General features: G+C 39.7%; 1 protein-coding gene across 9 annotated transcripts in view; it reads left to right on the top strand.

Annotated features, from left to right (window-relative positions):
• The window catches only part of ATG2B (autophagy related 2B), an 82,615-nt gene that overhangs the window by 42,439 nt on the left and 17,686 nt on the right, over positions 1-22,490 (top strand). For 4 of the 9 annotated variants that reach the window (XM_070775655.1, XM_070775656.1, XM_070775651.1 and 1 more), the window contains 16 exons: positions 276-448; positions 906-1,056; positions 2,252-2,451; positions 3,015-3,095; positions 4,300-4,406; positions 4,563-4,655; positions 5,204-5,274; positions 6,204-6,280; positions 6,544-6,714; positions 7,449-7,466; positions 9,290-9,431; positions 11,665-11,867; positions 12,620-12,846; positions 13,679-13,787; positions 14,710-14,904; positions 17,694-17,795. In XM_070775655.1, the coding sequence (XP_070631756.1) occupies positions 276-448; positions 906-1,056; positions 2,252-2,451; positions 3,015-3,095; positions 4,300-4,406; positions 4,563-4,655; positions 5,204-5,274; positions 6,204-6,280; positions 6,544-6,714; positions 7,449-7,466; positions 9,290-9,431; positions 11,665-11,867; positions 12,620-12,846; positions 13,679-13,787; positions 14,710-14,904; positions 17,694-17,795 (2,120 nt within the window). Of the gene's footprint in view, positions 1-275; positions 449-905; positions 1,057-2,251; positions 2,452-3,014; positions 3,096-4,299; positions 4,407-4,562; positions 4,656-5,203; positions 5,275-6,203; positions 6,281-6,543; positions 6,715-7,411; positions 7,467-9,289; positions 9,432-11,664; positions 11,868-12,619; positions 12,847-13,678; positions 13,788-14,709; positions 14,905-17,693; positions 17,796-22,490 lie in introns of those variants that run through there. The other 5 variants (XM_070775653.1, XM_070775658.1, XM_070775652.1 and 2 more) reach the window with 4 other exon arrangements.

Below are 22,490 nucleotides of genomic sequence, written 5' to 3'. Positions count from 1 at the left end.
TATTTTATTATATCTTTTACTGACATAGTATTTTCCCATTTCTGTTTATTAATAATGTTATTAATTAAATGTTATATTTATAGTGATAGTATATACACTGTCTGAAGTTCAGTGGTAGAGAAAAACATAGAAGGTACATTTTTATTATCATACCTGATTCTTTGTAAAAATAAACAGGTGAAATGAATATTCTTGTGATAATGTTCAAGTTTGAATGTCCTTTTATTTTAATAAGCTGTTAGAACAGCTGTAATTGTGCCATTTATTTCTCATAGATGAGGAAAGTGGATCTGAGGAGGAGACTTTGCAGTATTTTTCTACTGTTGATCCCAATTATCGTTCTCGTAGGAAAAAAAAACTAGACTCCCAGAACAAGAACTCACAGAGTTTTCTCTCAGTTCTTCTGAGTATTAATCATGGGTTAATTGCAGTGTTTACAGATGTAAAGGTAAGGATTTACAGATCTAAAGTGATTTTTCAAGTGCACCTCATTTTAAAACTACCATGATACACCCAGTCAGTCATTGAGGTAGTTTGAGGTTGTTTCAGTGAGTGATAAAAGTCAGTTTTCTGAGGTGTGCCATGATGACAGCAGCTTTGGAAATTTAGCTTTCATGGCAGATCAAAAGATAGACATTATATGAACCTTCTAAACATGGCAGTTGTACTCTTGAAGTGGTAACAGTAATTTACCTGTTGTAAAGGAGGATGCAGGACGGGATCATTTGGCTGAAGAGGCCTGACCTAGCATTTTTCATACCGCCATGTTGGATGGTTCAGGAACCAGACAGCTTTGCCGCAGTGGGGAGATCCTCCTGACCTGAATCAAGGAGCATCTTGAGGGTCCTTCTTACTTTTCTGCACTTAACTAATGACTTCTCTGTGTTTTCTGATCTTCTTATTAGCAAGATAATGGAGATCTGTTGGAAAACAAGCATGGTGAATTCTGGTTAGAGTTCAGCAGCGGCTCGTTACTTTGTGTGACGAAGTATGAAGGCTTCGACGACAAGCACTACGTGTGCCTTCACTGCGGCAGTTTCAGCCTCTACCACAAAGGTGGGGCAAGTGTGGAGAAGGTGTGCTTGTTCACTGCTGGTTAGACGCGTTTAAATCTTGCTTAATAAAATTTACTGAGAACAGAAATCGATATTAGAAATTATTTTCCATGGGGTGTCCTATTCCACTGGCAAAGTAATAATTATTGTAAATTAAAAGTTGGCTTTTATGTTCTTTTTTTGCAATGACTTTATTGAGATATAATTCACATTCCATGCAATTCACCCATTGAAAGTATACATTTCAGTGGTTGTTAGTATTTCATAGAGTTGTGTAACCATTATCATAGTCAACTTGAGAACATTTTCATCACCCCCAAAAGAAAGTCTGTAACCTTCAGTTGTAAACCCCCGAAGTCCTGCAGTCCCCTCTAGCCTTAAGAAGTGTTACTCACTCAGTCATGTCTAACGCTTTGTGACCCTGTGAACTGTAGCCCTCCAGGCTCCTCTGTCAATGGGATTCTCCAGGCAAGAAATCCCTCAGTCAATGGGATTCTCCAGCCATTCCCTTCTCCAGGGGATCTTTCCGACTCAGGGATCGAACCTGTGTTGCCTCAATTGCATGCAGATTCTTTACTATCTGAGCCACCAGGGAAGCCAGCCTTAAGAAACCACTCATTTATTCTCAGTCTGTATGGATTTGCATATTCTGGATGTTTCATGTAAATGGAATCCCACAATAGAAGATTTTTTGTGATTGGCTTCTTGGCATGATGTTTTCAAGGTTAATCCAAATGTACCAGTGTTTCATTCCTTTTTTACTGCCAAGGGATAGCCCATTTTATGGATATACCATATCTTATTATACACTGATCAGTTGATTATTTTCTCTCAAGTGGTATTTCCTTTTGGTAGTACATACAGAATATACTGGTCTTTCAGTACATTCCTTGTGTTACTTCATGAATAGAAGTGGGATACTTGGACATTCTTAATGTTTATCAGATTTCCCTATTTAAATGTAACTTCCTTGACATTTCAAATCTCAATTTTTTGTTTGTAAACTTGAAGATTCACTTATTCCAACATTAGTAGAGAAGAATGAATTATTAATGCCAAGCTAGTTCTTGGTCATTTTGCCTCCAGGGTTATGTTATGTTCAGTGGAAGAACGTGGATTTTTGTTTGGGTTACAGAAGTTCGTGAGTTAATTTCATGTAATCATTCTGTTATATTGTCCCCTCATTGTGGATATAGGCATAGTGGATGGAGCAGTTCCTTCTACAGAAACACGACTGCCTAGTTCAACCCGCCCACATTGGTTAGAACCTACTATTTATTCCTCTGAAGAAGATGGCCTCAGTCGAGCTTCTTCAGATGGTGTTGGAGGAGACACTTTGAATATGCTGTCTGTTGCAGTTAAAATAGTGTCTGATAAATCAGAGTCCAATACAAAGGTGTGTATTTTATACCATCAAATACTTGTTCTTGATTTGATTCACTTCAATTTAGTCTCTCAGTCATGTCTGACTCTTTGCAACCCCATGGACTGCAGCACACCAGGCTTCCCTGTCCATCACCAACTTCCAGAGCTTGCTCAAACTCATGTCCATTGAGTCAGTGATGCCATCCAACCATCTCATCCTCTGTCATCCCCTTCTCCTCCTGCCCTCAATCTTTCCCAGCATCAGGGTCTTTTCAAATGAGTCAGTTCTTCACATCAGGTGGTCAGAGTATTGGAGCCTCAGCTTCAGCAGCAGTCCTTCCAGTGAACATTCAGGACTGATCTTCTTTCGGAGGGACTGGTTTAATCTCCTTGCAGTCCAAGGGTCTCTCAAGAGTCTTCTCCAACACCACAGTTCAAAAGCATCAATTCTTCAGCTCTCAGCTGATTCAAGTACTAGCTAATAAAAATGATTGCATAAATATAAGATATTTGTTTTCTTAGAAAAACTTTTCAAGTTTTGAACTAGAAGGTCATGTAGGTAATAAACATACCTTTTTGTGTTGTTCTGTGTAGGAGTTTCTCATTGCTGTAGGGCTAAAAGGAGCTACTCTCCAGCATAGAATGCTTCCTTCTGGGCTTAGCTGGCATGAGCAGGTAAGACAGCTGGGACGTATGTATTGATTTATTTTTTACTCTGTTAGTATGTACTGCACTTACTGAAGAGTTCACAAATCATAAATGTTCAGTGCTCATTGAATTTTCATGAAGTAAATACTCCTATATAAACATTGCCTCTTATGTTAGAAAATAGGACATTATCACCACCCCAGAATGTAATTGATTTTTTACCTTAATGTTTGGTTCTTAAACATCTCGAAAACAGAGTTATCTTCTGTCATTAAAGGGACAGGACCAATACAGTGCCTGTCATAGAGGAAAATAAATGATGTGTTGACTTGCACTTATAACTGTATATTCTTTTTTTTCCTTTTTTAATAACCATATATTCAAGTATCATAGTTTCAGAATTATTCCCTAGGCCAACAACATACATTGAGGCATTTATAAGGATTTATGTAATAAATTTCCAATGTAATAACTGTATTTGGTTAATTATATTTTTTCAGAGGAAACTTTGGGTAAAGTTCACTCTTCTTTACCTGAGAATAAAAACTGTACTCTATGTAATTCTTGTTCATTTTTCTTAGAAAGAGAAACCTTTTCTTTGCTTTTGGAAAATAAGTTGTTTTAAACTTAAATGCTTTCAGAAACATCCTGAAACATAAAGTGTATATAGAGAGGGGATAGAGAGATGGTTAGTCTGCTGGCTGTCGGTAAGAGAGAGATTCAGCCTAACCTTTTAATTTAGATAGAAATATAGGAGGGTAAATGGTGGTGAGAGGACTGGTTTTCAGACCGACCTGGGTATAAATGAACGGGAAAGGAACTTCTCCCCACAGTGGGTTTACAAAAAACCAGAAGGAGAGTTTTAAACAGACTTTAGGAAAAAAAATTTTTTTTTATTTATTTATTTTTTTCAAAAAAAATTATTCCAAGCAAAATCATGTTGATGGTAGATTATACATACTTTTGTAGTTTCATAGGAGATGATTTTTCCAAGATCCCTGTAGCAGTGTGATTGTTAGATGAATCTCTTCATTTCAAATCCTAGTTTTGCAAATACTTTTTGAAGTAAATTCCTTCAAATGATGATTTTTTTTTCTTCTAACATTATGATTTTTCATTAAATGGTTAATTTTTTTTATAAGCGATTTTATTTCATGTTGGTATTAAGGATATCATATCAAAACTCTTTTTTTCTTCTAAAGCAGGGCATTTTATATTTTTGTGATTATAGATTTTATACTTCTTGAATATTGCTGATGAACCTGTTCTGGGATATAATCCTCCAACTTCATTTACAACCTTTCATGTTCATCTCTGGAGCTGTGCACTTGATTACAGGTGAGTTCCTAAGTGGAGCAAAATAAAGTTTTACTCTTTAAGATATGTACTGAGTTTTGAAAAAAATATTCAGTAGAGTTAAGGTTCAAAATGCTCTTTAAAGGGGTTTCTTTTGTTGTGATAGACTAATGTTCTCTTGTTTCTGTGTCATATTAGGCCTCTTTATTTGCCAATCCGATCTCTTCTTACTGTTGAAACATTCAGCGTTTCAAGTAGTGTCGCCTTGGATAAATCATCTTCTACTCTCAGGTACCATATAAACCTCACTGTCCACTGAATGCAGCTGTTCAAAACATACCTTTAATTAAAGTCTCAATTGTGTGTTAAAAGCAACATTCTTTTACTGTTAGTCATGTTCCTTTATCTAAGTTTTCCATTTTTCTTTCTCAGGTGATTCATCACATCTCTTCAGTTCATTACTGTATTTCATTTTTTAGGGTGAAAATTAACTCTTGAGATTGTTAGTTTACTTTTTAAAACATTTATGTATAAACTTCCTATAAGACTTGATGCACTTTATTTTCCTAATTTAAACTTTGTGATTTGGTCATCTATTAAAACTGCTAAAAATTTAGAATTAATTTGAGCAGATGTTTAATCTCAGTCACACCATTTAAATATTTGTTACTCATAAACAGTGAGTTTTAAAGAAAATGTTCGATGACATTTATAAGTTAGAGTCTTCATATGACTTTGATAACATTTATATGAGATAGAATGGTACAACTAAGTGATCATGCAGCGTATATTTGAGGTTAGTTTTTCAGGTCTTGATTTTATCTTTTTTTTCTCCCCAGAATAATTTTGGATGAAGCTGCTTTACACCTGTCTGACAAGTGTAATACTGTTACTATAAATTTGAATAGAGGTAAGAGTTAAAAAAAACAGTATCTAGGATAGATGAATGCAGTTTTATTTTTTGTATCTCAATATTTTTTAAATATTTTAACTCTGAAATAATGCCATGAAATTAAAAGACCCTTACTCCTTGGAAGAAAAGTTATGACCAACCTAGACAGCATATTCAAAAGCAGAGACATTACTTTGCCAACAAAGGTCCGTCTAGTCAAGGCTATGGTTTTCCCAGTAGTCATGTATGGATGTGAAAGTTGGACTATAAAGAAAGCTGAGTACCGAAGAATTGATGCTTTTGAACTGTGGTGTTGGAGAAGACTCTTGAAAATCCCTTGGACTGCAAGGAGATCCAACCAGTCCATCCTAAAGGAAATCAGTCCTAAATGTTCATTGGAAGGACTGATGCTGAAGCTGAAACTCCCAATACTTTGGCCACCCCATGTGAAGAACTGACTAAATTGAAAAGACCCTGATGCTGGGAAAGATTGAAGGCGGGAGGAGAAGGGAACGACAGAGGATGAGATGGTTGGATGGCATCACCAACTCAACGGACATGAGTTTGAGTAAACTCCAAGAGTCGGTGATGGACAGGGAGGCCTGGCGTGCTGCAGTCCATGGGGTGGCAAAGAGTTGGACACGACTGAGTGACTGAATTGAACTGAAGGGTCTTATCAGTTTGAATATTGTAATACCAGTTTGTAATATCACTAACATTGATGAAATGTATCAAATTATATATACTTAATTAATATAAGGCAAATTTTGTTTCTAACTAAAAGAGAACTGTAGGATTTTTGTAGGTTGAAGCTGTATTTCCATTATAAGTATTTGCAGTACTGCCTGCCACAAATTTTAAAGAAATGCTAGTTTTATTAGATGTCTGTTGGATAAGCATTTTTTAAAAGTTATACTCAGATATTTTATTAATTAAAATTTGTTTAGATTATGTTCGTGTGATGGATATGGGACTTTTGGAATTAACCATAACTGCAGTAAAGTCTGATTCCGATGGAGAGCAAGTAAGTTATTAAAATAAATAGATATTTTTACTTGAGTATTTTTATTTTATAGAAGAGGCTAAAAACATACTGAACTTTTTTCTACTTGCCTAAATTTGGTCAGAAATAGATAAAATATTTTAAAATTAAGATTGAGTTATTATAAATACATATTTCCTGTGGCAAAACAAATTATATTTTATTTAATGTAAACCTCTGCGAAAATGTTTCTTCTCTTGTTTTGGTAAACGTTCTTATCCTTTTTTTCCCTCTTTCCTGTCCAGACTGAACCGCACTTTGAATTGCACTGTTCGAGTGACGTCGTCCATGTTAGAACGTGCTCAGACTCTTGTGCTGCTCTAATGAATCTAATTCAATATATTGCAAGCTATGGGGACTTACATGCCACTAACAAGGCAGACGTGAAGCCAGGAGCTCCTCAAAGAAAGGTGAAGGTACAGCCACCAACCATATTCTTAAGAAATCACTAGCCCGGCCCGGTTCCATCCAGATGAGTGGCATGGGGACATTAGCGAGGTCTTCTTGGCAGTTGTAGGGTAAAAAGGAAACTGAAAAATCATCTGTCTTTTCCTTAGTTTTAAGGCAGTGGGGCCTAGAAAGGTGATTCCACAGGCCTTTTGGGAAAACAGTTCTGCTGTTTGATGCTCTTGATTTTAGAACATTCATCTTCTCAACCAGCAAACGTTTTCCCAGACTTACGTTATTTTTGTATGTCCTCAGAGAAGAAAGAAAACATTTATCATCATGCGAGAGCCTGTTATATGCAAGTTGTATGTAAAAATGCTATGAGAAAGTAGATGGCAGGAATTAGTATTATTACCAGAAGACTCATTTATGTGATATTCCCTTTCATGTTTGAAAGGATCCAATTTTGAGTATACTTTCTCAATGTGATTTCCTCTTACCCAGCACAGTCAACAGGTTAAAGGTTATTATCTCTATTTTGTAGATGAATAAGTCAAGACCCAGAGAATTTAGGGAATTTACCCTAATTAAGAGCAGATACAGCCACAATATGCCTATGTTTCAATTCCCAGTTCAGGGCTTTCCTGTGCCCCTAGCTGTCACTTCTTTGCCCTCTATGTCCAGATGGAACAGTGTCCGGTTTGTTTAGCGTTTTCTGTTTTTCAGTGTTTTCATTCTTCTTCGTGGCCTCTTCTGTGGACAGAATTCTCAGCCCCCTCAGGTCAGTAGTCTCACTAACGATCTGACAGGCCTCGTGTCACCTTTCCCTCAGGCTGATCTTACTCCTCATTTAGGTGACACTTCTGTTTTTGTTTCCTTGTTCCTGCTATTGTCTCGTTGATAATAAAGTGATTGATGACATACTCTCCCTACTGGTTCTTCTCTTTTTAAAAACAATTTCCAGTTTTTTTGTTGTTGTTTAGTTGCTCATTTATGTCCAACTCTTTGCAGCCTTATGGACTGCAGCACACCAGGCTTCCCTTCATTGTCTCCTGGAGTTTGGTCAAACTCATGTCCATTGAGTCAGTGATGCCATCCAACCATCTCGTCCTCTGTCGTTCCCTTTCTCTTCTCACCTTCGGTCTTTCCCAGCATCAGGGTCTTTCCCAATGAGTCAGTTCTTTGCTTCAGGTGGCCAGAGTATTAGAGCTTTAGCTCCAGCATCAGTCCTTCCAGTGAATATTCAGGGTTGGTCCCCTTGAGGATTGACTGGTTTGATATCTTTGCTGTCTAAGGGATTCAAGAGTTCTCCAGCCCCACAGTTCAAAAGCATCAGTTCTTTGATGCTCACCTTTCTTTATGGTTCAGCTCTCACCCCCACACATCACTACTAGAAAAACCACAGGTTTGACTCTACGGACTTTTGTTGGCAAAATTATGACTCTGCTTTTTAATGTGCTATCTACGTTTGGCATAGTTTTTCTTCCAAGGAGCAAGCATCTTTTAATTTCATGGCTGCAGTCATCATCTGCAGTGATTCTGGAACCCAAGAAAATACAGTCTGTCACTGTTTCCAGTGTTTCCCCATCTATTTGCCATGAAGTGATGGGACTGGATGCCCTGATCTTCATTTTGAATATTGAGTTTTAAGCCAGCTTTTTCACTCTTCTCTTTCACCTTCATCAAGAGGGTTTTTAGTTCCTCTTGCTTTCTGCCGTAAGGGTGGTATCATCTGCGTTACTGAGGTTTTTCATATTTCTCCTTGTAATCTTGATTCCAGCTAGTGCTTCATCCAGCCCAGCATTTTGCATGATGTACACTGCATAGAAGTTAATCTACAGTTTATTAGAAATTATTTTAAATTATCCCTTCCAAATGGAGAAGGAAATGGCAACCCACTCCAGTACTCTTGCCTGGAAAATCCCATAGACGGAGGAGCCTGGTAGGCTATAGTCCATGGGGTTGCAGAGAGTCGAACACGACTGGGCAACTTCACTTTCACTTCCAAATGAAATCTTTCCATTTTAGAGTCATGCTGACATTTTAAATGCATGATTTGGATTTAATGAATCCATAGTTCGTTAACATAAATTGTTAAGCATTGGTGCTAGAATATAACCTCATGAACCACCATTTAGTAGATCTCCCCTCTCATATATTCCCCCTACTGTCTTTAGGTATATGTTTGTTCCAAGAAATGAGACTTGGCTCTGCAGTGGCTTTGCCTCCAAGGTGAAGGTCATGGCAGCAGTCAGATTTGAGCAGATCAGACTCTGCAGAGAGATCCCTTATCCCCCAGCTTCAGTGCAGCGTTTTTCACCTTTCTTCTCTTCTAATCTGTTACCTCTTCAAAATTCAGTTAAACTGTGCTGGCATTGAAATGATAACACACTTATTTCTATTTGCCAGCAGTCATTGGTGTGAAAACAATGATACTAAAGACTTAAAAATGTAACAGCTGTTGAGTAGAATATAGAAAAATGAACACATTTCTGTTTCTGATGTTTGTATAAAATGTGGTCTATTTCCAGGACAAAATAACTTTCAAGTAGTGTGCTGTTTAGAGCATTTTCAATTGTTTCTAATTAGTGTTTTTGGCTGTAGGTAGATTCTGTTGGTCGGTCATCCTCACGCGGTCCAGTACTTCCTGAAGCAGATCAACAGATATTACGAGATTTGATGAGTGATGCTATGGAGGAGATTGACATGCAAGAAGCAGCTTCATCTGTAAAACCACAGTCTAATGGTGAGACAGACCCAGGACTTTTTCCCTGAGAGCTGCGATGTAGTTGAGGCTGACAGTGTTTGCATTCTTACAGATTGCTCAATAAGTAACTAAAAGACAAGTCTGAGTTTTGGTGGGTATTTATTAGTCAGTCAGTTTGTGTTTATTGAGTATCTAGTAAATAAATAAATAATACTGGCTAGAGGCTTCCCTTGGACAAGGAAATGGCAACGCACTCCAGTGTTCTTGCCTGGAGAATCCCAGGGACGGCGGAGCCTGGTAGGCTGCCGTCTATGGGGTCGCACAGAGTCGGACACGACTGACGTGACTTAGCAGAGGCTTCCCTGGTGGCTTAGCCGTAAGGAATCTGCCTGCCAATGCAGGAGATGTGGGTCTGCTGCCTGGGTGGGGAAGATGCCCTAGAGGAGGAAATGGCAACTCACGGCTAGTATTCTGGCCTGCGAAATCCCATGGACAGAGGAGCCTGGCGGGCTACAGTCCATGGGGTCACGAAGAGTCGGACGTGACTGAGCAACTGAACAACAACAACAACAGATTTTTATAGGAGACACAGATAAGTTGCAAGACAAAGCTTATGTTTTCTGGTAGCTTATAGTTTAGTAAAACAAACTGGCGCTAAACCAGACTGATGCTAGTATTTAGAATGATTGAGAAATGATCGAAGAAGACACTTCAAAAGGTAGTATATACTCTGTAATCAGTTTGGAAAAAATTTGGAATCCTCTCTTTAGACTCGTGAAAGCTGAGATGAGTTGGCTTTGAAAAAGTAGATAGGACTTAGGTGTGTAGAGTAAAAGAGAAGATAATTTTAGCAAGGTCATTAATGCCAAGAATCACAGATAGGCATGTGTGAGCCTTAATGATGTAGTAACTCAGGCTATTAATACTGTAGCAAAAGTTCCCTTCTTATTGAGAAGAATTAGCTAATAACATTAGATAATTGGGAGGTGCCAGACGGAGAATTCTGAAAGCCAAGTGAAGTGTCTAAATATTTTTGAAGTATTTATATAGAAAACATTTTTTTCTGTTTAGATGAGCATTCTAATTTCTACATGTTGTGAAATCTTAATTTTAAAAAATTGTTTCATAATGTGGTAAAAGTCTCACATTCAATGTTGCTTACATTCTAATTTAGAATAAATCAGAGCTAAGGAAGCAAATGGGAATTTTTAGCTCCCTATGTACTAGGCATTATTTGTAATAAATGTTTGCAACTAACCTACTTATACTGGAAAGAACATTTAATGAGTATTTATTGAGCAGCTTCATTACCCAAGATTCTGTACTGAGTGCTGGGCACTTACAAGTGTGAACGGGTTCAACATGCTGCCACAGAAGAATTTAAAGTCTAATTTGTGAGCCTTGTGAAGCTAAGATATCACCATATTCATCTTAGTGTCTTTAGTCCATATCACAGGATTTGGTTTGAATGAGTGAATGGGGAAAGAATTAATGTGTCTAATACGCGATATAAATGTGTAAAAATAAGTGTTCACATACAGATTTTTTTTTTTTAATTTTATTTTTTGGGTGCACCTCTGCAGCATGCGGGATCCTAGTTCCCCAGCCTGTGCCCCCTGCAGTAGAAGCAAGTCTTAACCACTGGACCAGCAGGAAATTTCCTACATACAGATTTTTGCACACATGCAACTTTTTGTCTTTATATTGAGATAGCTGATCTGTGTCCTGTTTGTGTATCCAGTGCCCCAAGGAGTCTTTTTATTGCTCAGAATCATTGCCTGGCTGAAGACATGCTTGGGAACTGTTCCAATCCCCCCACCCCCGGACCCCAGGTAGAGATTTCCCGCAGTTGTAGGTGAGGCACCACTGGGTGCAGCGATTTCCCTTCCCCTTGCTATATCGTCCAAGGAGAGTTTGTTCCAGAACGCCACCTACAGGACATAATTCAGTATGCAATTCTGGCCAAAGTAGAACTGCAATCAACACTCACTGCTTGCTGCCGAATTCCTGAACTTCTCTGACACTGAATAACTTTGAGGAGATGTCTGTAACTTTATGAGTTCATCGTTTGCTGTTTTCTTAGGAAACTTAAAACTTATTATTAGTCTTTTTATTAGAAGTCAGAAGATTATTGTAAGAAATAAATGAGATACTGTGGGTAAGAGCGCTAACATAATGCATAACTGACTCATGACTAAAGTGTTTAATAAATGTTGTTATTATTGATGTTCCGAAATGTGCCGAAATTGACTGTTGTAATCTTTTCCCCTAGGTGTTTCTGATGAAAAATCTCAAGTTCAGGAACCATGTTGTTCAGACCTCTTCCTGTTTCCTGATGAGAGTGGAAACGTGTCCCAGGAGCCTGGCCCCACTTACGCCTCATTCACCCACCACTTGATTAGTGATGCAGTGACAGGCGTGCCCACGGAAAATGACGACTTTTGCATTCTTTTTGCACCAAGAGCAACTGTTCAGGTAGTAAATTGATAACAAAATTAAAGTCTTGAAATAATGTTACAAATAGAAGTGACCAAAGGTCATCTGAAAAAGATTCTTTAGATTTTGTTAACTCTTCACAATTCAGAATTACTTGCTTTTGTAATTTACTGTTGATGCTTTGTAAATGTTTGTTATACTTTACCCTTTTTATGACACGTCTGTGAGGGACTCGGAAGAATGCTATTTTTAAAATCTCCTGCATGGTTTATTGAACTACAGAGGAAGTGTGTAGTTTGTACCCTAAAGTACCTCTTCAGGGTAATGAAATTAAATGGCAGAAGAGTTCTATACAGAGGTGTTAACACAAGAATTGGGAAAGATAAGATGTGGTTTGTGTGAAGGCTGATGGTTGACTAATAGATGTAATTTCCACTTTATTGTCATGCTTACATTTAAAAAGCATAGTCTGGATTTAATGAATCCACAGTTCACTAAACAAAATGGTTAAGCACTGACTCTATGCCTTTTTATTATCAAACAAGTAGTAAAAGCCAAATTGTAGACTATAAAAAATTCTTAGGAATGATTCACATAGAAGAGCAAATTCATTTTGTAGTGAAGGAAGCAAAGTGTATTATGTGACAATTATTGTCAGTATTTAGTGTCCACTTTATATAAGGAAATTATTCAAAAGAATGCAGAGTCAAGAATTTCCCTTGAGAAGGGAATGGTACTCAATGGTTTCTACTTAGATAAGAGAGTATGTATTAACTGTTCCTTTGTCTTAGGAGAAGGAAGAAGAACCAGTTGTAAAAATAATGGTTGATGATCCAATTGTGATAAAAGAGAATTATTTTAGTCTGCCTGTTAAGAAGACAGATACGAGCAAAGCCCCGTTACACTTTCCCATTCCTGTCGTTCGGTACCTGGTTAAAGAAGTCTCTCTTGTTTGGCATCTTTATGGAGGAAAAGATTTTGGAACAGCCCCTCCTACTTCTCCAGCTAAAAGTTACATGTAAGTAAATTTCTACATACGTCTATTTGGCAGGCCAATATATTCTTTTCATTAAAAATACATAGGATTTACTCTTTCAAGAATTATTAATAAGTATGACCCAGAGCCTGTCTGTGTTCAAAAGGGAGAAACAGTTACATGAGCAAATGAGGGCAGTGAAGTGAAGGGTCTGTCAGGAGTTAGGGACCTCACGTGCCCCTGGTTCTCTAGCATCCAGCACCCGGCAGGGTACCAAGCACAGAGTTGATGCCTCTGAAGTACCTATTAAAAGTGAGTGCGTTATCCTTTAGTTCTGAAAGAAAACTAGACAGAGAGACTAGGTGGAGACTGGGGGCAAGCGTTCTCTTGGGGTGGGAGGGTCAGAAAAGGCTTCATGTAGCAGGAACCTCGGACACGACATTGTGAGGACTTTTTCTATTTAAAAGTGCTTTTTAAAAAACTTGACACTTTCCTGTAATTCTTTTATGTATTAATTGGAATTTCTCAGACTTGTCTTCTGATTCTCGGGTTTCTGAAGTAGTAGGAACTTACAAGGAGGTCTCATTTCTAAGTCTGTCTGTGATACGCACACCAACATCATAGTTAGATTCTTCTGTACTTTTAAATACTTAGCAAGTAGATGATTGCTGTGATGACAGTAATAAAATGTATGCTCTCAGTGCCTCCAAGGTATAAAAGATGTACTTTAAATGTATAACAATACAGTTTTTGGCAATGTTTTGATAGGTCTGTAATCTTGTTTTCTCTTTTCATCTTGTTATTTTTCCTGATGTCATTCGTTGCCTTCCTTTGACTATTCCTTTAATAAAAGGTTTTATTTTTTCATTTATAGTAGTCCCCATAGCTCACCTTCTCACACACCTACAAGACATGGACATAATATGGTTTGTGGGGGAAAAGGAAGAAACCATGACTTTTTAATGGAAATACAGTTAAGCAAGGTAAGATGGCATTTTAAAAGGAAAAATCCACTGAAGTAAGAGCATTAGTGACGGTTCTTTGGTTCTATCCTGCCCGCTGCCCTGTGTGATCTTGGAGCCTAAGTGGAAAAGTGCAGCGGACTTGTATAAATCTTACCTCTTACTCTTTTTCAGATATTCTGAAAAGATTTAGTTTTTGTTTTTCCAGGCTACCCTCCAGAACAATGTCTCAAAGTTGAACAAGCACCAGAATCCCCCTGAGGACTTAGTAAAACACAGGTTGCTGGGTCCAGAGTTTCTAGTTCAGTAGGGCTGCAGAAGGGCCCATGAATTTGCATTTTTAATAAGTTCCCAGGTGATTCTGATACTACTTTACCCAGGACCACACTTGGGGAACCACCGCCCTGGAGTGTCTCTGGGGAGGCCTGCCATGGAATAAGCACACAGGTCAGGTCCGGTGTGAACATCTAGAGACCAGGAGGGCCAGGCTGCCAGGGACACTGATGCATTTAATTCTGTCAGCTTGTCTGGGGTTCTGATAGGTGTCATATGTTAGGGTGCTTAATATGGCAATGGTGACAGCTCCATATACTTAACTGTATCCTTGCCCCTTTTTGGAACTTGAACCTTGCCTCCAAGCAGTTTCATTTGGGGAACAAGATGATAATTTTATGAGTTAATCCTATTGAAGGTTTTGCTTGAAGAGGATGGGGATTTTACCAAGGTCAGATAGGAAATGTCAGTCAGGCTTATCCTTGTATGATCCAATACACGTGGATTAATAAGTAAATATGTGAACAAATGGAGGATTGTTACACTGTTCTCTGAAAGCGGAATCAGAAGCTGAGAATTTAACGAAAATGTGTGATATTTTACATTTTAAAGAGAAAATCTGTTTTAAATAGAGTGTCGAGGTGGTTCTGTATTCTTTCCGTCTGTGAAGGTGAAGTTTCAGCACGAGGTGTACCCGCCCTGCAAACCAGAATGCGAGTCGAGCCTTGTGGAGCACCCGGTGTCCCGGCAGGTGTTCATCGTGCAGGATCTTGAAATTCGAGATCGTCTGGCAACGTCACAAATGAATAAATTTTTGTACCTGTATTGCAGTAAAGAAATGCCTCGGAAAGCTCATTCCAACATGGTAAAATTTAAAACTTCATATATTTTGTTGCTATATTTGTTTAGGAAAAGTATTTCTATTATATCTAAAATATATATAAATTATACCTATTTTAACTGCAGAAGATTTGGGGAAAATTATGAGATTTTCGTTTTACTATTAAAATCCCTTTTAAATATGCTGCTTAAAGTTTTATTTTTAAAAAATTATTTTGTGACTTCCCTGGTGGCCCAGTGGTTAAGACTTTGCCTTCCAACACAGGGTGTGTGTGTGTGATCCCTGGTCATAGAGCCAAGATCCCACATGCCTCACAGCCAGAAGACCAAAACATGAAACAGAAACTCTGTTATAACAGATTACCTGAGGAAAACCAGAAGTCCGTTGTGATCTACACGAAACACGTGCGCAAGGACCTCCCTTGTGGTCCAATAGTTTGGACTCTGAACTTTCGTTGCCAAGGGCCCAGGTTTGATACCCTGGTTAGGGAAATAAGACCCCACAAGCCACACAGTGTGGTCAAGCGCGCGACACACACACACACACACACACACACACACACACACACACACACACACACACACACGATATTGACACAGAGGGAAATAAGACCCCACAAGCCACACAATGTGGTCAAGTGCGCAACACACACACACACACACACACACACGATATTGACACAGAGGGAAATAAGACCCCACAAGCCACACAATGTGGTCAAGCGCGCGACACACACACACACACACACACACACACACACACACACACACACACACACACACACGATATTGACACAGAGGGAAATAAGACCCCACAAGCCACACAATGTGGTCAAGTGCGCGACACACACACACACACACACACACACACGATATTGACACAGAGGGAAATAAGACCCCACAAGCCACACAGTGTGGTCAAGTGCGCGATACACACACACACACACACACGATATTGACACAGAGGGAAATAAGACCCCACAAGCCACACAGTGTGGTCAAGTGCGCGACACACACACACACACACACACACACGATATTGACACAGAGGGAAATAAGACCCCACAAGCCACACAATGTGGTCAAGTGCGCGACACACACACACACACACACACACACACACACACACACGATATTGACACAGAGGGAAATAAGACCCCACAAGCCACACAATGTGGTCAAGTGCGCGACACACACACACACACACACACACACACACACGATATTGACACAGAGGGAAATAAGACCCCACAAGCCACACAATGTGGTCAAGTGTGCGACACACACACACACACAATATTGACACAGAGGGAAATAAGACCCCACAAGCCACACAGTGTGGTCAAGTGCGCGACACACACACACACACACACACGATATTGACACAGAGGGAAATAAGACCCCACAAGCCACACAGTGTGGTCAAGTGCGCGACACACACACACACACACACACACACACGATATTGACACAGAGGGAAATAAGACCCCACAAGCCACACAATGTGGTCAAGTGCGCGACACACACACACACACACACACACAATATTGACACAGAGGGAAATAAGACCCCACAAGCCACACAGTGTGGTCAAGTGCGCGACACACACACACACACACACACACGATATTGACACAGAGGGAAATAAGACCCCACAAGCCACACAGTGTGGTCAAGTGCGCGACACACACACACACACACACACATGATATTGACACAGAGGGAAATAAGACCCCACAAGCCACACAGTGTGGTCAAGTGCGTGACACACACACACACACACACACACACAATATTGACACAGAGGGAAATAAGACCCCACAAGCCACACAGTGTGGTCAAGTGCGCCACACACACACACACACACACACACACGATATTGACACAGAGGGAAATAAGACCCCACAAGCCACACAGTGTGGTCAAGTGCGCGACACACACACACACACACACACACACACACACACACGATATTGACACAGAGGGAAATAAGACCCCACAAGCCACACAATGTGGTCAAGTGCGCGACACACACACACACACACACACACACACACACACACACGATATTGACACAGAGGGAAATAAGACCCCACAAGCCACACAATGTGGTCAAGCGCGCGACACACACACACACACACACACACACACACGATATTGACACAGAGGGAAATAAGACCCCACAAGCCACACAGTGTGGTCAAGTGCGCCACACACACACACACACGATATTGACACAGAGGGAAATAAGACCCCACAAGCCACACAATGTGGTCAAGTGCGCGACACACACACACACACACACACACATGATATTGACACAGAGGGAAATAAGACCCCACAAGCCACACAATGTGGTCAAGTGCGCCACACACACACACACACACACACACACATGATATTGACACAGAATTGTTAGCAGTGTTCCAGATTTCTAACTTTTTCAATTTTAGTAGCATAGAAATTCTCAGCTGAGGGCTTTCAGAAGAAAACATTATAGAGGTTACCTTTGGAGTATGGATCTATGGATTTAGATTCAGGGGCATAGCAGACTCCTCTGAGACTGCAAGTACAACATTATCATTTGCTTTTTTTCCCCGCTAAAGAGAATCCGTATCTTGCATCAGATTCTTAAAAGAGTATCTGACCAAAAAAAGTTAGATTCCGGATTCTAAGGAAAGAGGGTAAACCGACTTTCTGTCTAATATAGGGACTAGATATAGCATGGTTTTCTTCTCTCTTTTTTTTTTTTTTAATGAAAACAAGGTCATAATGTCATTGGAGAAAAACGTGTTTCTCTCTCTCGCCTTGCAGTTGACAATTAAAGCACTACACGTGCGTCCAGAGTCTGGCAGGTCCCCACAGGAGTGCTGCCTCAGAGTATCACTAATGCCACTTCGCCTCAATATTGACCAGGTTTGTATTGCAAGCAGAATTGCATGGAGGTATGATTAAATAGATATCCTGTGTTCAGAGTGAGAAATTTAATTTATTAGAATTATAATGTTGTTTATTATTTAAAGTTTATGGAGTTTGCATAATTAAAACAGACTTCTGCTGGTAAAGGACAGGACAGATACATTTGGTGTTTGAAATCTGAACTGTGAGTAAACATTAGATGTTATCCTTCTGTCTCCTACTTACTGTCTACGTGACAGAGCACTTAATACCTGCCTCTTACATTCTCTGATCTTTACACACATACTCCTGATGCAGATACACAGGTGTTTTCAGGAGATGGAAGGACTCCTTGATATATATTATTGAAAGGTATAGGGGGCTATAATCACAGCACCTGTAAAGGAATTCCTGGGCAAAATGACAAATTAGTAGATTGGCACTTAAACAGGTCACAAACGAAACAAATTTATGGAAATAAAGAAATTCATTTTCCTATATTCTAGCAAGCACCCCATCAAACAGTTCTGGGTTTTGCATTCACCCAGAGAGCAGTCTAAGGCATAGTTGGTGCCTCCTCTACAAGCTCTGTTCAAGGCCTCTGAAGACGGGATGCTTTGCAGTGTAGTGGTGAAAGCATGGGTTTGCGGTCAGACCTGGGCTCACATCTCAGTTCTCTTTTACTAATTGTGTGGCTTTGGGTAAGTAACTAACTCTCTAAGCCTCAGTTTCTTCGCTGATAAAATGGAAAACATAGTACATTTAGCATCATTTTTTAAAACATGAGGATCGGAGAAGGAAATGGCAACCCACTCCAGTGTTCTTGCCTGGAGAATCCTAGGGACAGGGGAGCCTGGTGGGCTACCGTCTGTGGGGTCGCACAGAGTCAGACATGACTGAAGCAACTTAGCAGCAGCAGCAGCAGCGTCTGTAAACGGAGAAGGCAATGGCACCCCACTCCAGTACTCTTGCCTGGAAAATCCTATGGACGGAGGAGCCTGGTGGGCTGCAGTCCATGGGGTCGCGAAGAGTTGGACATTGCTGAGTGACTTCACTTTCACGCATTGGAGAAGGAAATGGCAACCCACTCCAGTATTCTTGCCTGGAGGATCCCAGGGACGGCGAAGCCTGGTGGGCTGCCGTCTATGGGGTGGCACACAGTTGGACACGACTTAAGCGACTTAGCAGCAGCAGCGTCTATAAAACACTTACCTTGGTGCCTGACACACAGTGTTAAAGATCACAAGTGTTACCTGTTACCGTCATTAACTGAAGCATATAACAACTGTATAAAATAAATGGAGTTTTTATAATGATCTGCTTTTGAAATAACAAAGCCTTCCTGTTGTATCATATATATTGGTGTGAGCTCAGGTTTGGAAGCAGTGTATATGTTGGGTAATATTATTTGCTCAATAATATTGATTAATGCTGATTCACTATTTAAATAAGTAGCAGATATATCAGGAATAATCTTAAATGATGTTTATATTGTAAACAAACTATAGGCCTAGCTCAGAGAAAATGTATTGTGAAGCACAGACGTGTAGCACAACTTTACATTACTATGTGTAGCTTCTGAGCTGGGTCAGACTTGCCAGTGTGTACTTAGATTTATGTTTTCTCATTATGGTAACAATCTTTTGAAATCTGTATTTTAATTTAATTTATCCATATTGGCCTAGTAGGAATATGATGCAGTATTTATGGGAAATTTAGTCTGAAAAATCACCAGTGTGAGCAAGAATTTGAACAAGTTTTATCTTTATGGCATGACTTTACCAGACTTAGTAAGCCCAATTTTCTCTAATAAGCCTTTTCTTTAATATTGAATGTTAATTTCTTCTGTAGAACTATTAAACAGTATGATTTTAAAATGGAGAAATATTAATCTTAGAAAAAAAAAATCAGGGAAATAAATGTTACGACTAAACTGAGGAGGAATGGGAAATCATTTCCCAAGATGTGAAACCTATGGAAACAAAGCCATGCTACAAATGTATGACTTAGTGAGGAATATTACAATACAAAAGAGTCCTTTCTTCTAAGACTGACGTACTATGCCAAGCAGTCATTTGAATAGCAAGCCAAATTTGTATTTTTCTTTTAAAAACAAATCAGTTGATGATGATAATGTTTTGAGTAATATGTTTTTTACCAAGCATATCTCTGACTTTATCTTAACTGGATCAGAGCAACATGTTGTTTGCTCATGTTTTTAAAAAGCTGCATTGCTGTTGACATTTGGTGCAGTTGATTCCACAGCTCAGGGTACCTGTAGGACAGGCAGGACACTGGGGTCACTAAGATGGAGTGACTTCCACGTGGGGAGGTGAGGAGATGATGGAGGTTGTGTAAGTAGGATGCTGGAGATTCAAAATCTGAAGGGGCCAGATTTCCTGACTTTATTAGTCTGGTGATCATTTTAGTATTGAACTGCCTGTAAATCTGTGTAGGGAAGACATCAGTTCAGTTCAGTTGCTCAGTCATGTCCAACTCTTTGTGACCCCATGGACTGTAGCATGCCAGGCTTCCCTGTCCATCATCAACTCCCGGAGCTTGATCAAACTCATGTTCATTGAGTTGGTGATGCCATCCAACCATCTCATCCTCTGTCGTCCCCTTCTCCTGCCCTCAATCTTTCTGAGCATCAAGATCTTTTCCAGTGAGTCATATTAATTCCAAATCATTTGCTGAGTAACTGTCCCAGGTCTGAACTAGGATGCTGGGAATACATAGATGAAGAAACATCCCTTCCTCAGAGATCTCTATGTAATAGAGAGAGTGCCAAAAAAACAGAGGACTTTAACACCCTGTGATGAAGTAGGCATAAAGATAAGTCCCATTGAAAGAGGACTTTTAGCCTGGGCTGGGAGTTTGGAAGATAAGGGGTGATCAGGAAAGGCTTTCTGGAGGTAACACTCAAGCTGGTCCTAAGGAATGTACAACTGTGAATATTTGTAAAGGCATTGACGGCCTAATGCAGGTTATGAGATGAGACGTGAGGCCGTTGGGTAGGACAGGTGCCCAGTGGAGGTCGGAAATGGTGAGCATGTAGCAGCACCAGTTTGCATGTTTGTGACTTTTTTCAGCATCACCTGAGTATGACATTGAAAGTAATTCTTTTAAACCTTAAGTCGTATCTCACTGATAGTAGCCTTTATCATAGGACCTTAAAGCTAGAAATAACTGTTTTATAGTTCAAGTTTAGTATAAATAAACCATACTTTTTAAAATTAAAAAAAATGTACTGAGGTATAATTTATATATAATAATAGGCAGAGATTTTTAGGTATACAGTTTGAGTTTGACAGATATATACACTTGAGTAACTACCGCACCAGTTGAGATATAGAACAATTTTTTTACTCTGCAAAATTCGCTTGTGTCCCTTTGTGGTCAGTCCACCATCCCAAAGCAACCGCTGATCTCATTTCATCACTGTAGAGCAGCTTTTTTTGTTCTACAGCCTATAAATGGAATTGTATCTGGCTTCCTGTTCTCAACATTATGCCCGGGAGATTTTTCTGTGTTGTAGCATGTATCAGCAGTCCATTCATTTTTACTCCTGAGCAGTGTTTCATTGTATGGGTACAACACTTGTTTATTCATTTACTTACTAATTCACAGTGGATTGTTTCCTTGTTTTTGGCTCTTAATGGATAAAGCTGTTATGAAATTTGAAGTCTTTTAATGGCCATATTTTTCAGTTTTCTTGGGTAATGATAAACAGGATGTCTAGGTCATAGGGTGAATGTGTGTTTACGATCATAAGAAGCTGCCAAATAGTTTTCCACAGTGGTTGTACCATTGCAGGTTCTTGGCAGTAAGAGATGAGAGCAACAGCTGCTTCATGCTCTGACCAAACCTGGTGTTGTCTTTTTAATTTTGGCTCTCTTATTTGGTGTTCATTGCCATTTTAATTTGGATTTCCCCGATGACTGAAGAACTGTACAAAAAAGATCTTCATGACCCAGATAATCATGATGGTGTGATCACTGACCTAGAGCCAGACATCCTGGAATGTGAAGTCAAGTGGGCCTTAGAAAGTATCACTAGGAACAAAGCTAGTGGAGGTGGTAGAATTCCAGTTGAGCTATTCCAAATCCTGAAAGATGATGCTGTGAAAGTGCTGCACTCAATATGCCAGCAAATTTGGAAAACTCAGCAGTGGCCACAAGACTGGAAAAGGTCAGTTTTCATTCCAATCCCAAAGAAAGGCAATGCCAAAGAATGCTCAAACTACTGCACAATTGCACTCATCTCACACGCTAGTGGCAGTGGCACCCCACTCCAGTACTCGTGCCTGGAAAATCCCATGGACGGAGGAGCCTGGTAGGCTGCAGTCCATGGGGTCGCTAAGAGTCGGACACCACTGAGCGACTTCACTTTCACTTTTCACTTTCATGCATTGGAGAAGGAAATGGCAACCCACTCCAGTGTTCTTGCCTGGAGAATCCCAGGGACGGGGGAGCTTGGTGGGCTGCCATCTATGGGGTCGCTCAGAGTCAGACATGACTGAAGCGACTTAGCACTTAGCACACGCTAGTAAAGTAATGCTTAAAATTCTCCAAGCCAGGCTTCAGCAATATGTGAACCGTGAACTTCCTAATGTTCAAGCTGGTTTTAGAAAAGGCAGAGGAACCAGAGATCAAATTGCCAATATCTGCTGGATCATGGAAAAAGCAAGAGAGTTCCAGAAAAACATCTATT

The sequence above is a fragment of the Bos indicus genome, chromosome 21 (genome assembly GCF_029378745.1).
Source record: "Bos indicus isolate NIAB-ARS_2022 breed Sahiwal x Tharparkar chromosome 21, NIAB-ARS_B.indTharparkar_mat_pri_1.0, whole genome shotgun sequence".
NCBI classification, from domain to species: Eukaryota; Metazoa; Chordata; class Mammalia; order Artiodactyla; family Bovidae; genus Bos; species Bos indicus.
This window is presented reverse-complemented; position numbering and strand designations above follow the sequence as displayed.